Source organism: Haemaphysalis longicornis, unplaced genomic scaffold (assembly GCF_048455015.1).
Source record: "Haemaphysalis longicornis isolate Haplotype H1 unplaced genomic scaffold, Haemaphysalis longicornis Haplotype H1 scaffold_3, whole genome shotgun sequence".
Lineage (NCBI taxonomy): Eukaryota > Metazoa > Arthropoda > Arachnida > Ixodida > Ixodidae > Haemaphysalis > Haemaphysalis longicornis.
Window position 1 is genome coordinate 130,732,047 of NW_027526335.1, and position 14,496 is coordinate 130,746,542.

The 14,496-nt window shown below is 46.8% G+C and overlaps 1 protein-coding gene across 1 annotated transcript in view; it reads left to right on the forward strand.

Moving 5' to 3' along the window:
• The first annotated feature begins 8,964 nt into the window (after positions 1-8,964).
• The window catches only part of Bcat (Branched chain amino acid transaminase), a 45,725-nt gene continuing 40,193 nt past the window's right edge, over positions 8,965-14,496 (forward strand). The window contains exons 1-4 of the mRNA XM_077704140.1: positions 8,965-9,214; positions 10,066-10,137; positions 11,835-12,041; positions 13,573-13,683. Of these exons, the coding sequence (XP_077560266.1) occupies positions 9,179-9,214; positions 10,066-10,137; positions 11,835-12,041; positions 13,573-13,683 (426 nt within the window). The 5' untranslated portion in view covers positions 8,965-9,178. The remainder of the gene's footprint in view (positions 9,215-10,065; positions 10,138-11,834; positions 12,042-13,572; positions 13,684-14,496) is intronic.

Here is a 14,496-nt window from a genome sequence, read left to right on the forward strand (position 1 = left end):
GCAGCCGCGGGAGTCCGCGTCCCGCTCCCCAGTGCCGCCGCTGCTTTTGCGGCACGTTCACGACTGAGATTTACCGTTTGCGGGCGTTTGAAATCCATTTTTATGTGAAGCAGTCACTCTGTTCGCAAATGGGGTGCGTTTACGAGAGTGTAAATGTTTCTGACGCGATCTTGGTGTGGCATAGCGCCAGGTGTGTGTCACCATCCAGCGTCGCGGAACCGGCGTCAGATGATGGAGCCGATTGTGGTTACACTGACCTGAATTTACTAGCAGTTTCTCTGTAACCACCGGTTCCTCAGATGTTCATTCTACGGCTATCTACGATTTAAATCGGTTTTGTGCGCTTACATAATCAGCGGAGCACTCATACCTGACAGCACGCCAGTTACGTTTGCCAAAATACCTCAGATATTGATCACCACCATTTACAAGCCGGTCTGAGTTAATTTCGGGAATATTCAACAAAAGCACGATGGACAATGCATATTTGTACTCGGGGATCAGCACACGACAGAGTCGTCTTGTCGTGAGGTGAGCGCCCGCAAACATTCATCTGCTACATATATCCTCTGCGAGCAGCGTGGAGACGGGCTTAAAATATAATCCGCGTAGCTTCTTCGAAATATTGTCATATGGCACAGGGAGCGTGCAGAATAAAGCAGAAACTGAAATCAGAGGGCCTTATCACATACCACACTCTTCCAACGACACCTTTCATTGTTGAGCAGCCTACCCTGTATACTTCCAAAAATGAGTCCGCCGTACGATCAGCTGTTCGTTGCAGTTTAAAAACAAGGAAAGTGAACGCGAGGTTTGTGTGTGTGATTACTAAAACGTAGTTGCTTGATTCGGCTCTGAATTTGTACACAGCGTTCCCTCCGCCCCCCCCCCCCCCCCCCCCCCCCCCCGATGTCTCGCGAAATAGCAGTGCATTTCGCGTACAGTAGCATGTCAGAACGTACACTGTTTTTTTTTTGTTCATTTCCGTTAGAGCTATTAGGTTTCTTAATTCCGCACTTGCACAGCATTTATTTTTTCGTTGTTTCATTAACTTGCCTTGGTTCTTGCTATATGGCGTGTGTGGGCACATATTTAACGACGCACGGGCTTGGAATATACTTAACCTTTTTGCATGGTTTATATTCTTATAAAAGGCATAAGTTATTGCCCGGGATCGGCTAATCACATCCCCGAAACATATTTTTCTGCTACGTATATATTCGAAACGAAGCCGCATTCGTTGTCCACGCTGCAAAATGAAGCCAACCGCTCACTGTGCCAGTATCAAGTCTAAACGAGGCGGCAGTAGAATTCATTTGTGCCTGATGTTTTGGAGGTGACAGGGGTGATATGTTGCTACCGTCGCCGACGCCCGGAAGAGCGGCGACGAAGCGCGCAGAACCACGTCCGCGGGTAGCTCTTGCAGGCGATCGCGTACTCTACGAAGACGCAGCTGCTTTTTAAGTGACCTAAACGTACTCTTTGCCTAAAGACGTCACCATAACAAGTTTTTTCTAGGGCGCAGAAAGGCAAAAAGAAGCGAAACAGAACCAAAACACTGCACGAACCCCTATCGGCCACGCAGCGCAAATCCCGTCAACGCCGGGGAGAAACGGCGGCAGGCGGCGCAGAGATCGCGAAGCTCGAGGCGTATAGACGGAGGTGTTGCTTTGGAGAGCAAGTCCTCAATGCGCGGCGATAGAGCCATTCTCATGGGGTGACTCCCGCGGGCGCGCCGCCCGTAGATTACGAAAGAAGCCTGCCATCCTGCGGTGTAACTGCAAGAAAGGACCCCTCGCATTGTGAAATCCCGCGAAGGACTCCGCAACGCCACATCCCACGCATATCGCACCCCACGTTGCCGATAACAAGCTCTGTTCGCGTTCTGGGCATCGGTGGTTTCCGACGGCTGGATGCGATAAACGAGCGCGGTAGCGTGATCCCCGCTTGAGATACCGTGGCGGTGTGTCCGACTGTGTGCAAACAGTGGGAAGTTACAGGGACACCGACGGGAGCCATTGAAGAAAAAATGGGCGGAAAATGCCCATTCTTCTCGCTCTGACAGACGGTGCTGGGTGTGTTCCGTTGCTACGTGTGTTCCATGTTCCAAGTTCCGTGCTATGTGCGTTCCGTTGCCAAGCGATGCCGACGGTGTGGCGTGTGCGCCATGGGCATCGGAAACACATTTCCCCTCGCTTTGTTTCAGACAGGCAGAATAAAAAACGAAAACAAAAATAAACGAGCCCAGTGCTGTCCTTGGTGACGAGCACGTGGACTACAACCATTGTGCACACGTTTAGGCAAGAAAATATTAAATTACCGCGTGTTATTTGCGGAGCACAGGGACGATTCCGAACTACAACGAAAAACAGGGAAAAATTCGGATTACTAATTTAAGAACAGCCAAAGCAACTCATACCTCACGTAACAAAACCGAAAATACACACTACAAAAACAAACACCCCTCCACAATTCACTGTGCGATCTCAAACAGGCGTAAATAGAAACCTTAGGAATATAACGTTGAACCGGAACAGTAATAGTTAGCATAGAAGGACGCGATGGTCGTCTATACTGGACGTTCGTCGGCTGCTCTCCAGTGGTGCCCTTTGCTTGCCCAAGGGCCCAAGAGCTTTTGAAATGGGCAGGGCCGCTAGTTCACACACTCATGACATGGGTCTTCCCCTCTGTTTGTCTGATTCCCCCACTCAATAAAACGGGTGCAGCTAGCCATACAAGTGCGCGGATGAGGAACCTCACCACGCACTTTAGAGACGAAGTGTATCCCCTAGCTTGCAACACCAAAGCGATATTGCGATGCGCTGGCCGTTTTTCTGATGCAGGCAAAAACAAACAAAAAAAGTCACACGTGTGCCGAGTCCTCTGATGACGTTAAAGGTCCCTGGGTCTAAATTAATCCGGAACTCTCTACTACAACGCGCGTCGAAGCCCAGGTGTATAGTTACTCTCCTCTCAAAAGCCATAGGTTGCTACGTGAGCAACCGTGTGTCTCTTGCAGCCATTCACACGCCGCCTGTGACAGACAGCACAGGTGTAGACGTGATAGTGTAAAAGGACCCTCTTCGTCGATAGTAACATATTCCCTCGTCCCTTGAGCACGCCTAGACACTTCCTGCTATTGTTGCTGCAGGAGTGTGTCACCGCTATCGGGCCGCGCGGCGGATATTCAGTGCTGTCGTGGAAGTGTCTACCAGAGATAGCATTTTAAATAAAAGGCGTAAAGTGCCAGCCTTAGAAGCCACAAGTTTATTTTAGGTTACGTATTTTAGCAGCTAATAGGACGCATCGAGCTCACCATTTCACGGGCGTTCACGTGTCGACATTCTCTCTTCTCCTTTTCTCCTGTTAAATCTGATAGTCTTTTTGGGCTACCCAAACACGATAATTTTGGTCTGTCTGTCTGTCTGTCTGTCTGTCTGTCTGTCTGTCTGTCTGTCTGTCTGTCTGTCTGTCTGTCTGTCTGTCTGTCTGTCCCTCGAATCAGCCCACCAGGCGGAAAGTTAAAACGAATTTTGAACGAGAATTCTCTATAGGAAACACTTTTCCAAACCACTAAATCAGGAAGCACGCTTTGTATACTTGTCAACATAGTTAAGCAAAAGCGAAAATTTGGCAAATTTGAGGCAAAACAGAAATACATAAGTGGTATTTTCAGTGTTATTTTAATGAAAAATAATGTTTTCTCGATGATAGAAAACACGAATTCGCGTTGAAAACAATGTTTTGACAAAAAAATTCAAAAAAGCGTTCGTGATGACGCCAGGAGCTCGTGGCTCGAACGCCAGGCAAGATAGCAAAACGTCCAGACAGATTGCTCGCCAGCAGTGTGAACGCGGCAAATTTGAATTGTCTTCAGAAAACCTCTACTGAAGTTATCATAGGAGGACTGAGACAGGAGGGGAAGAACGTGAGATGTGGGCGGGGTAGAGAGTAGAGGGAGTTAAGGGGCAGGGGAGGAAGAAGACTATCGTCTTTCGGCGACATTTGCGGCGAAGCGAACAAATACGCGGCCATTTTTTTTTCGATGGGCGTGAAACCATGCTAAGATAGAGTCAGGTTTCATTTTGTTAGCCAGCTACTCGCGAACTTTTTTTTTACTAGTGTGAGTGCGGGTGTTTGCTGGATCGGAAAATGAAGACCACTGTGAAAAAAAGAATGTCCCGTAACTAACAACAATTCCGGAAGCAATTCCCTGAAACTATACGCTGCTGGAATTGCCCTAAAAGAAAAGAAAAAGGTCCCCAGAAGGACACCGTACCGCGCGTTTACTCTTTCAGTAAACGTCGACTCTACTCCCTGGCGTCGTATTTCATGCCCTGATACTACAGTGATCTAGAATACTGTGATCTAGAATACAGTGATCTAGAATAGTGATCTAGAATACAGTGATCTAGAATACTAGAATACTGATGCAGACAGTGGGAAAAGGAGGAACCACACCTTCCAATCTGCTCAATTTAGTTTCAACCAAGGCGCGACAAACGCGCATAAAATTTATGACCCAAGCGGCCACTGAAAGCCTGCCCGAACAGGTGCGATATACTGAATGGCGATCGTTTTCAAGATATAGTATACGGTTTCGGCCCGTATATGAAATTCTGGCGCCCTTCCACATAAGCTGTAGAAAAACTACCACGTTTATTTCTGAAATTTCCCGCAGATGACAGAACTACAATCCTACTGTGCAGAAAGCCATATGAGCTACCCCAACGACAGAACCTTTATAACTCTTCCCTAACTTTGATGCGAGAGGCAAGAAGGAAAAACGAGTGCAGGGTAAACGCAGGGTAAACCGAAGGAGTAAGAAAAATTACCTGGACACCAGCACTCCATTTATGGTGTAGTGAATGCGGAAGCATTGGAGGCCAATTAAGGAACTTTCTTCGCATCATTATCGTTCTTGTCATTTTGCGCCTTTTTCTTGCCTCCACACGTACACGCCCTATTATTATCCTGTTCATCCTCCGTTAGACATCCTTTTTGTAATAAAGTTCGATCCATTCAATTCTATCTAAAGTCGGCATCTTTTTTTTGTGTGTTTGTTTTTATATCTCCTTTTTTCAACTCCGCTTCAACCCCATTTTTTTATTAGCTGTTGTAAAAAACAATCCAACGTGTATTATTATTTAAAAGAGCGATAGAAAAACGTTCCCACTCCAACATCCAAGACTCACAAAGCATCAAGAAACGACTCTCCGGCTTGTTCAATCAAATACACACCCTCATTTCAAGCGCTTAGCCTAATGTCCCCAAGCCAATATTCAGCTGGATTCAAATACTGACAGCCGCGCTAAGGCACACTATTGGAGAATGTGAAGTTTCCTCGGGATTTCCACCACTACTATTCCCTTCCCCCCCCCCTCCCCCTCAAGAGCAGTGGGAGCAGTGGCGGAATCATGGGGGGTCCTGACCCCCCCCCCCCCACCTCCCCCCGCTAATGCGCGGTATATTTCTTACAACCTATATTTATAAAAACAAAATGGCCGACATTGCAAGATGTGTGTTTCCCCTTGTAAGTTTTCTGGATTCACGCCACTTAGTGTGGGATAGCGATGTAGCCCCTCCCTTCCGGACCAGCTCATCCTCGTCGAAAGGGCAACCGCGGTCAAGGCGGCACGTGGAACCCCGTGAATAGGGAACCACTCCCACATGATCTTCCGATTCCTGAACAATGCTCGTAATAAAAGTTGTCCTCTCTCTCGGTATTCTCGATTATATACTGTCATTTTGCCTCAACATATGCCTATGGAGTCCTTCGCGCTGAAGAATGCTGACATGTATGAACTGCGCCAGTATTTAGTAGTTTGCAGCGGTCTTGGCTGCGTAAAATTTGTGTTCAAGCATTCTTATATTTTGCTTTATACTTTGAGCCATCAGCCATTTGCGGCCACGACTCGTCCATTCGATCTTCTTGAGGCTGAGCTCGCCGCGCTGGGGGACGAGCAGTTCCTTCAGCGGTGGTCACTCGGTTTATCCGTGCGGTAAACAAGCAACCAGAAGTGCGCCCATTCTACCCTATTGATTGTTGTCCTGAAGGTTATATGTTTTGTCGTGAACTGTTGTTGTTGTGATTTACAGTGATCTGTCGGTACAATAGTGTTGTAGTGAGTCTGTGTACTAGTGAACTGTGGAGAACTGTGGAGAACTGTAGTGAGTGGCCCGATGTAGTTGTTAAGTGATACAACGTGCAGTGAGCATAGTTTTCTGCTTGAGAAACCTGTGTAGTGGGCTTTCGGTTTCAATCCTTGGCGCCATTGTTATTTTCTGTCGACCCGTGTAGAGCGGGTCTTTGTATCGATTATTATTAAATTCTCGTTTCGGGCTACGAGTATACATTGTCCACGAGGACGTCGGATTTTCGACCTACCGAGCTAGTTTATGCTTTCCTAAAAATAGTCGCCTTACCTCGTTATTTGCGTGGGTGGATGGAAGGGCAATGACCCGGAAAGCCCGCACGATAGCAGGGCAAAGAATACCGGCAGCACGCGGCATTCTCTGGCGCAAAAAGCACGCGCCAGGAAATGCCACGTGCTTCTCGACGAACGCAGGCTGTGGGAGAGCGCGGGTGACCGTCAAAGCCGACATTGTGACGTCGGCGTGCCTTTATCGTTTTAATGCGCAGACTTCTTTGCCGAGTACCCCCACAGCCCAAACAGTGCAGCACCATGCACTTGAGTACAAAAATACATAATTGTCTGAGTTAACGACTTTATACGTTATAAAACCGTAAATGGAAATACTTGGCCGAACGGAATTCTCGAAACCAAAAATACAAAAATACAAAAAGAAATTTTACAATATACAACTCAACTTGACTATGAAGTCAATATAGAGCTTTAGCAGTCCGTCTGTTCCGTTCGTTACGCTGTTACCGGGCTGACCGGGACCGGTCTGCGCCTGCGCGCGGGGAAGGGCGAGGAGGCGCGGACGTGGCGAAGGCAGGCCAGCGGAACTAATCCCTCTACCGTGACGAATGCCCAAGTGCCCAGACGGGTCCCGGTCAACACGCTAGCTACGTACGCGACGGAACGGACAGTCTGCTACAACTCTCGAATAATTTATATCTTATGCACCTCCCCCCAAAAACCAAGACGAAAATAAAAAGCCCGGGAGAGAACGGCTTGAAGAATTAAAAATAGCGAGAAGGGACCAACTGAGCACCATACGCCTTGCATCTGCGGAAAAATACGTAATTGGCAAAGTTAACGTACTTAATCGCTTTAATGATGTGAACGTACATAATTGGTGAAGAGGCACAAAATAACAAGAAAGAAATGACCCAACGTATTTGGCGCTCACAAAGAACTCAACATGTGCAGCTTTCCCGCTCATGGCAGTCCTTGCAACAGTGATTACTCTGTAGTTATTTAGCGAACTGTAAAATATTTTCGCGCAGCTAATATTGGGGGTGAAAACTTGCTTTGTGCACAGTTTCAAGTCTTAATTGCACGTGGGTTGCGCGACTACGTTCCAGAGCCATGAAACTATCCCATACAATGCAGAGAATTTGCGAGAAACTAAAAATTAAATGAAGGACGAATTTATGTCGGCACGACGCGTAGACGCACGGACAGCGACAACTTTTTAATGCAAAAGACCTATAGCTTGAAACAATAGATGTGAGTTTGACTCATGGATATGACGGGGTGCGAGATGGCTTTTAATGGTGGAAGCCTTTGCGATGCGCTCATGCGCCCTTCCGCTCCCGTGGTTATGTGCAACGCTTCAATAACCTCCCGTCACCCGTGAGATCTCTCTAATATGTGTTGGCGGTGGAGCTCCGGCGTGCACTCGACGCACTAACAGCACGAAGTTGAAACACGGAGGACGCGTGTCTCGGTCGGACGAAGGGCAATCCTGATTTTTTTTTTTGTACGCTTTAGTCTGACAGCCAAGTAACGAAAACGTTTCTTACTTGGCTTGGTTATTTAACACATGGTGTTGCAATACGTCTTCAAACAATTTTCATTTATAAATCGCTGAATCCGTCGCACTGAAATATTGCACGAAGGCGTCACATATGGCCCCACTTTGTATAAAAATAACACGGAGTGTACTAGTGGCACGGTTTTTAGCGATAGATTAAAACAGGCTAAAAGCGAAAGTATGACGGTAAACAAATGATTTCCCTGCGCGATACACGTGAAAAACCCAAAAAGGCCTATTCTGCGCTTACGGAAGGAAACATGTTTCATAGAGGAAAAATATATCACAGCTAGAATGAGAGCTGCAAAAATTTGAGGTACGTGAGCCGTTTTGCCGAAATAATTTTTAGACTCATTTATTGCTGCAACACCTGCATGTATAATTGCTCGGGTCCAAAACTGTTAACCGGCACTTCTTTATAAAATGTATTCATGTTCGCTACAGTTTATGTGACTATCGAGCGCCCAAAGCAATTGGAAGCACTAAATTTTTGCTGCCGTACTCGCACGTTGACGGTGGGAATTAATCGGAAGCTGGGGAAACTTTTTCCCACGAAATGGTTCGAAAATAGCCCCTAAATAATACCACGGCGCCAGCGCCCAGCTTTAAGCCATGGTTTATCCAATAATGCTACTTGAAATTAAACAGTAAAACAATCTAGCGGAGGTAAACCTGCTACCGCGTGCTCGTGAGCAATTGCTGCTCGACGCAAGCATTTGAGCAATCCTGCGTCAATTTTTAACTACGGTCTGGCACACTGCCACGCCGTGCTGCTGAGCGACTGTTTACGGTGGCCACGTCTCTCCCTGCAGCCAGACGGGCGCCTTTCGACCGAATACGTCATTTCGACGTCAAGGCAAGCCTCCGTAGGCGACAGCTGGGGTGCCGACGCGCATTTCCTCGTAGCATGCCTCGCTGTGACTCGTGACTGGAGCATCCAGCGGCAGCGCAAGTAGTAGCGCAGCATTGGCGGGTCTGATCAATCCGCGTTCGGCGGCATACGACATACTAAGCGGTTGTGCGACACAAAGCGGATTCACATAACTCGCAGAAAACGCCGCCAGCGCCTCCTATCGATTGTACGCCGTAACTATCGCGTGGTCTTATTTTGCGCTCTGCGAGCTGGGTTCCACGGCATCCGCGGTCTCTCGGTCGGCTCGGCTTGCGGTTGAGTTGGCGTGCTCTGCTGGCGCACCGGTTGTGATCTCAAAGGGAAACTATCCCCGGGAAAATGCTCGTACGGACCCTCCGAATCTGCAGGAACAACGTAAGTAATGGGAAACTCTCGGCGAAACGCGCAGCAGCTCCTACAGCAGTGCCGACCGGCACGCAGACGGCGTGTGCGGCATGCGTATGGGGCGAATTTATGCGGTGTCGGCCGAGTAGACGGGGTTTGCTTGACATGTGCCGTGAAGGAGACACGTCGCCCGTGTGCCGACGTGTGCGCACATATCATAGGCGGCAGACGTCCTCGGTCGGTAGATCGGTTGTTTTTTCCGTGAGTGCGACAGCCTTCGGTGAAACCCGTTCTCGAACTCCAAGGGCAGTTTCTTTGTGGTGATACGTGGACGTGCCATTATGGGAAACGCGAGCTCAGCGTGGTTGAACGTTTCCTTCGTAGGGCCGTGCCTTGCTAAAATACGTCCTACGGCTGAAAATATTCGCCTTCGATATTTTTAAGGGAGCCGCACGTAAATGATCGACAATTTATTCTCTTGAGAAGCGTCCTATCTGCTTCGACGTCGCGTGAGACAGTCGTACCGGTCGCACGCGGCTCGTACGATTGATTCTTTCTATCCCAACATTGTTATCATCACGCATTCATGGTGGACTGTCTAGACTGAAGCTACCGGCAGGTATCTCACCTTGGACAACGTGCCGCACTGATTATACGCTGTGCTGTAAAAGGGAATCTCGATAACGGTGTTTTGGCGCGGTTCGCCGAACCGCTGATAAAATGGCGAGATGGTTTGTTATGGTGCAAAGGTACTCCGCTGGGAGAAAGATTACTATTAATAGCTGCACCTTCCACAAAGAAAAGCCGGGCAGCCATAAAAGAGAGAGAAGGAGCAGTCTGTCGCGTTATTAAAGTGCACGTTCTCCCCCACCCCCCTTTAGGTCCGCTACTCGTGGAGTGGTGCTGCTGACCAGCCCAAGAAGGATGTCGAGAAGCCGAGGACCACATTTTTGGTAAATGTGCTGCCATCTTGCTTGCCTTTTTCGTGTTTCTTAACTTTTAGTGACCCTCTATGCAGCCGCTGCACACTATTCGCTTGCCGGTCCGGTTTTATTTAGTATTTGCCCAGTAGACAAGATGCATTTGGTTTCTGTGCGGCCAGTCGCATTACTCGGGAATAGCAAGCAGTTGTGTTCCCTTGTTTCCGCATACTATCCGTGCTTGTTGCTTGCTTCTACGAGGTGAATAATACGTGATGTCGCAACGATGATCATACAGCTGGCAGACTTGGTCCTATCTGATATTATCACCTGTTCCGCCAAGTGTAATGTCCATGGCAGGCTTCCTGTAATGAAGAGACTATTGATGTTACATTTTCGAAATTCTTTCAGCCTTGCAGTCATCTTTTTTTAAGCTCATATGTAGCTTTGCCGACTTACTGCAGCAACCGCATCCTTTCGTTACATGTGTTCGGCTCGTGGGAGTGAAGGCAGAGTTTGTTCCTAAATTCTGAGTGTTCAAGGTTTGAACATTTGAACAGGGGATGTGGTGATCGTAAAGGAAGGAAGTGCAGAACTTGGTTAGACTTAGAACAGAAAGAATGAAGAGTAACCAGAAGGGAGTGAATTACCAGCAGTAAGGCACAACATTGAGATTGGTGGTTAAAAACAAATTTGCTCACCCAGGGAATGGCAGTGAGGGAGGGCAGACATAATTGTAAAAAATAACCTTCAAAAGTCCCTACATAACGAAACCTCAAACAGGCTGCAATCACAGGAGTTTGCTGCACCCACTTTTATTTCACTGGTCGAGAAATGTCGAGGGATGTGTTACTTTTCCAGAGTGCAATTCTTGGCAGCAACAGCTGTTGTTGAGGTGAAAGCAAAAATGCCTGCGTGTACGAGTGCTTTCAGCGCACGTTAAAATTACCCGCATGGTTTGAAATTGATTCGTAGCCTTCCACTGCAGTGGGTTCACCTCAGGGTGAACCTTGCAACTTTGGTGGGCAGAGTGCCAAGAAACCAACAAGTGAACTGCGCAGCACTCCTCAGGGCCACCATGCTGTACTATTGCATGAAGGGGGCATCGTTGATGTAGCATAACAAAAAAAATAGAACTCTTTTCGTGTGTGTCTGTGTGTGTGTGGCAGTTCAGTGATCTTGAGGTCACTGATGTAACTGAACAGAGTAAGAAAAGCAGCATTTCTTTTTTTTCAAGTGAGCCGCACAGCATTCCTCAGGGTCCCATGCTTTACTGTAAATATTGTATGAAGAGGAGATAACAAAAAAATTTGTGTGTGTGTGTGTGTGTGTGTGTGTGTGTGTATTGCAGTTCAGTGATCTTGAGGTCACTGATGGTACTGAACAGTGAAAAAAGCGTTTTTTTTTTTGTTTTTTTTTTTGTGGTTCAGCGATTTTGAGGTTGATGTAAACTGCCGCGGTAGCTCAGTGACTGAGGCATTGCGCTGCTGAGCTCGAGGACATGAGTTTGATCCTGGCTGCAGTGGCTGGTTTTGAGATGGAAAGAAAAACAAAAATTCCTGTGTAGATTTTGGCACACGTTAAAGATCCCCAGGTGGTCAGAATTAATTTGGAGCCTGGCGTGCCTCATACCAGTTGTAGCTTCAGCGCGTTAAACCCCGCGATCAGTGGAGGTCGCTGATGTAAATGAACGATGAGAAAAACAGCATTTCGTTTTATCTTTTTCACAGTTCAATGAGCTCGAGGTGGAGCTTGTGCCAGCCGCTAAGAGGAAGCCGAAGCCAGACCCATCGAAACTGCTGTTTGGCCGCGAGATGAGCGACCACATGTTCACGGTGAAGTGGACCGCCGACCAAGGCTGGCACAAGCCAAAGATTTCGCCCCTTCGCAATCTGGAACTCCACCCCGCAGCAAAGGTCCTGCACTACGCTCAGGAGGTATGGTGACCTTTTTCTTGGGGCGATAGTCTCCCTTGGGTAACCTAAATGGAAAAATTTTGGTGTCTGTCCGGCTGTCTGTCACGTAATTCAACCATCCAACCAAAAATCGGTTGAAAGAATGCTTGGACATGAAGTATAGATAGGTAGGCAGGACCGTTCCAAACTGCATGTCCGTATTAGTGCTGAGGAAACCTCAGGTATATATGAGGCACAATGTAAATAGTTCAATGAAAGTACCAGCCTTCTTTTCATTTGGAATACATGTCAGATTATTTTTTACGATAGCAAATGAAAAATTCGGTACATTAAAAACGGTGTTGGAGAGATTCAAGGTAAAAGCACATGCTATAACAAAAGGGGTCACCAAATGGTGCCCGAGAAGTACAAAGACAAAAAAATTGAATTGAATCAATGGAACATTGACTGCATTTATTGAGGGAGGAGAGAGATGAAGGAAAGGGGTTACACGGTGGGGGCAGCAAAAGACTATCATATTTAAGCGACATTTGCAGCGAAGTTAGCACACATGTGGCCAAATATTTTCTCTAGCAGGCCATTGACAGGCTGCACTGAACAGCACAAACAGTTGCACTTAGTGCTGTGTCCAAGCTGCAGTATTGCTTATTTGGGTTGGCACAGTTAAAGGTACAAAGGGCACGGCAGGCCTCAAACAGCTGGATTTTTTGGAAAGAGCTGGGGCAGGTTTTGTCAGTCATTCAGCTGGGAGATGACATAGTTATTTGCCGGCTCAACTGCATGTCGTAAAAACAAGCGAAGGTGAGTGGCCGAGAGCATTGACTGCCCCTTTACGCATTGTGTTTTGTGTCTAACGCTGCCCCCTCCCCGAGTTCACTTTGTCCTCTAGCCGTCTCTCTAAAGTACTTCACGTGCCTGTGGTGGTGTAGTCGAATCTCGTGCCAAGCTTGTTGCCAACCCATCTCTTGCAGGCATTTCCTTGCAACAAACATACAAGAGAGATGGTTTGAAAATGCAAGGTTTCTACGTCTGTAATTGTTGCTACAATGCACTCATGTACTCGTGTATAAATTTCAAATAAAAATGTATTGTACTTTATTTATTTTTTTTCAATTTTTTTTCTTTTTCTTGAATGGTTTGCTCTTATTTGGTCTGTGCAGTATATACAGCTGAGCCATATTCTATGTATATTTTGCTATTGTGTGCTTTTGAGGTGTTCCTGTATCGCCACTAATTTTCTTTCTACCGTTACTTGCTAATGGATTGCCGACTTCCAACTACGTCTTTTTATATGCTCGCTCTCTATGGTGTAGAAGCATAGGAGGTCCCACCCACAGTTTCTTACCTTGGGACCTCCTCTTGTATACTTACATTACGTAATCGCACATTATTGCATTTTTTGAAATAAACTTTGAAACTTTGAAATGTAAGCTGTTCCAGACCCACTTTCTTCTTGGGCTCTGATTGACAAATCTGTACTTATTGGGATGTTAATACGGGACATGGCGAGTAGACGTGTATCTTACAACGTGTTTTGTCTTTCTTTGCGCAGCTTTTCGAAGGATTAAAGGCCTACCGGGGTCACGACGACAAGGTTCGATTGTTCAGGCCAGACATGAACGTCCGGCGGCTGCTGAACTCGGCGCAAAGGATTGAGCTCCCCGTGAGTAACTTGCTTTGCCTAAGCCCTGCACCGCAGCAGTAACCCGCTGCATTAGTGATACTAGAGTAATACCCCTGTCACATGGCAAATCTAATGTCATTCAAAGCAAATGGCATTACCTATAAATGACATTTGCTTTGGACGTGCAGGTCTACACAGCGAAACAAGTGTCATTTGATAGTGATAGTAATGACGATTAGCGAGCTCGCAAAAACACAAAATTAAATTTCAAGTGCATCTGGAATGTTTTCATACGTAATATTTTTTTTTAATAAACAAAGGAATATTTTGAAATAAAGATAAGAAAATCACCGCTTAGGTGACCAGTAGACGTCACAAGCCGAGAGAAGTTCGCAAAAAATCCGTATTAGGGTGGCGTGCGCATTGGGGACGAGATTTTCTTTTTGTTTGTACTTGTCTTTCTTTATTTGAAAAAACAATGTGAAGGGGAAAATAGAAGTTTGCTAACTGTTTTTAGAAACAGTATTCTTTGGTTTATTACTGAAATTTCTTCTCTAGTGACACTCCACTGCTGTTGAAGCTACTCATTTGGCTGTTGAATGAGCTCCCGAACCTCAGTTATACCCCTGCTACACTGGGGTCCAAATGCCATTTGAACCAAATGTCATTTGACTCAAATGGGTTGCTTCTAATGCCATTCAGAATCCGCCGTGCTACACTACAATTTCGATGGCATTTGAAAGCTTTCACAACTGTTCGCTGTGCTGTAGTGGCGCTGTTGTTGCCCCGTTCCGTTTTTGTACACTAATACAACAATCAAACTTAGGAGCAGTCCGAGGCAGTAAAATGATA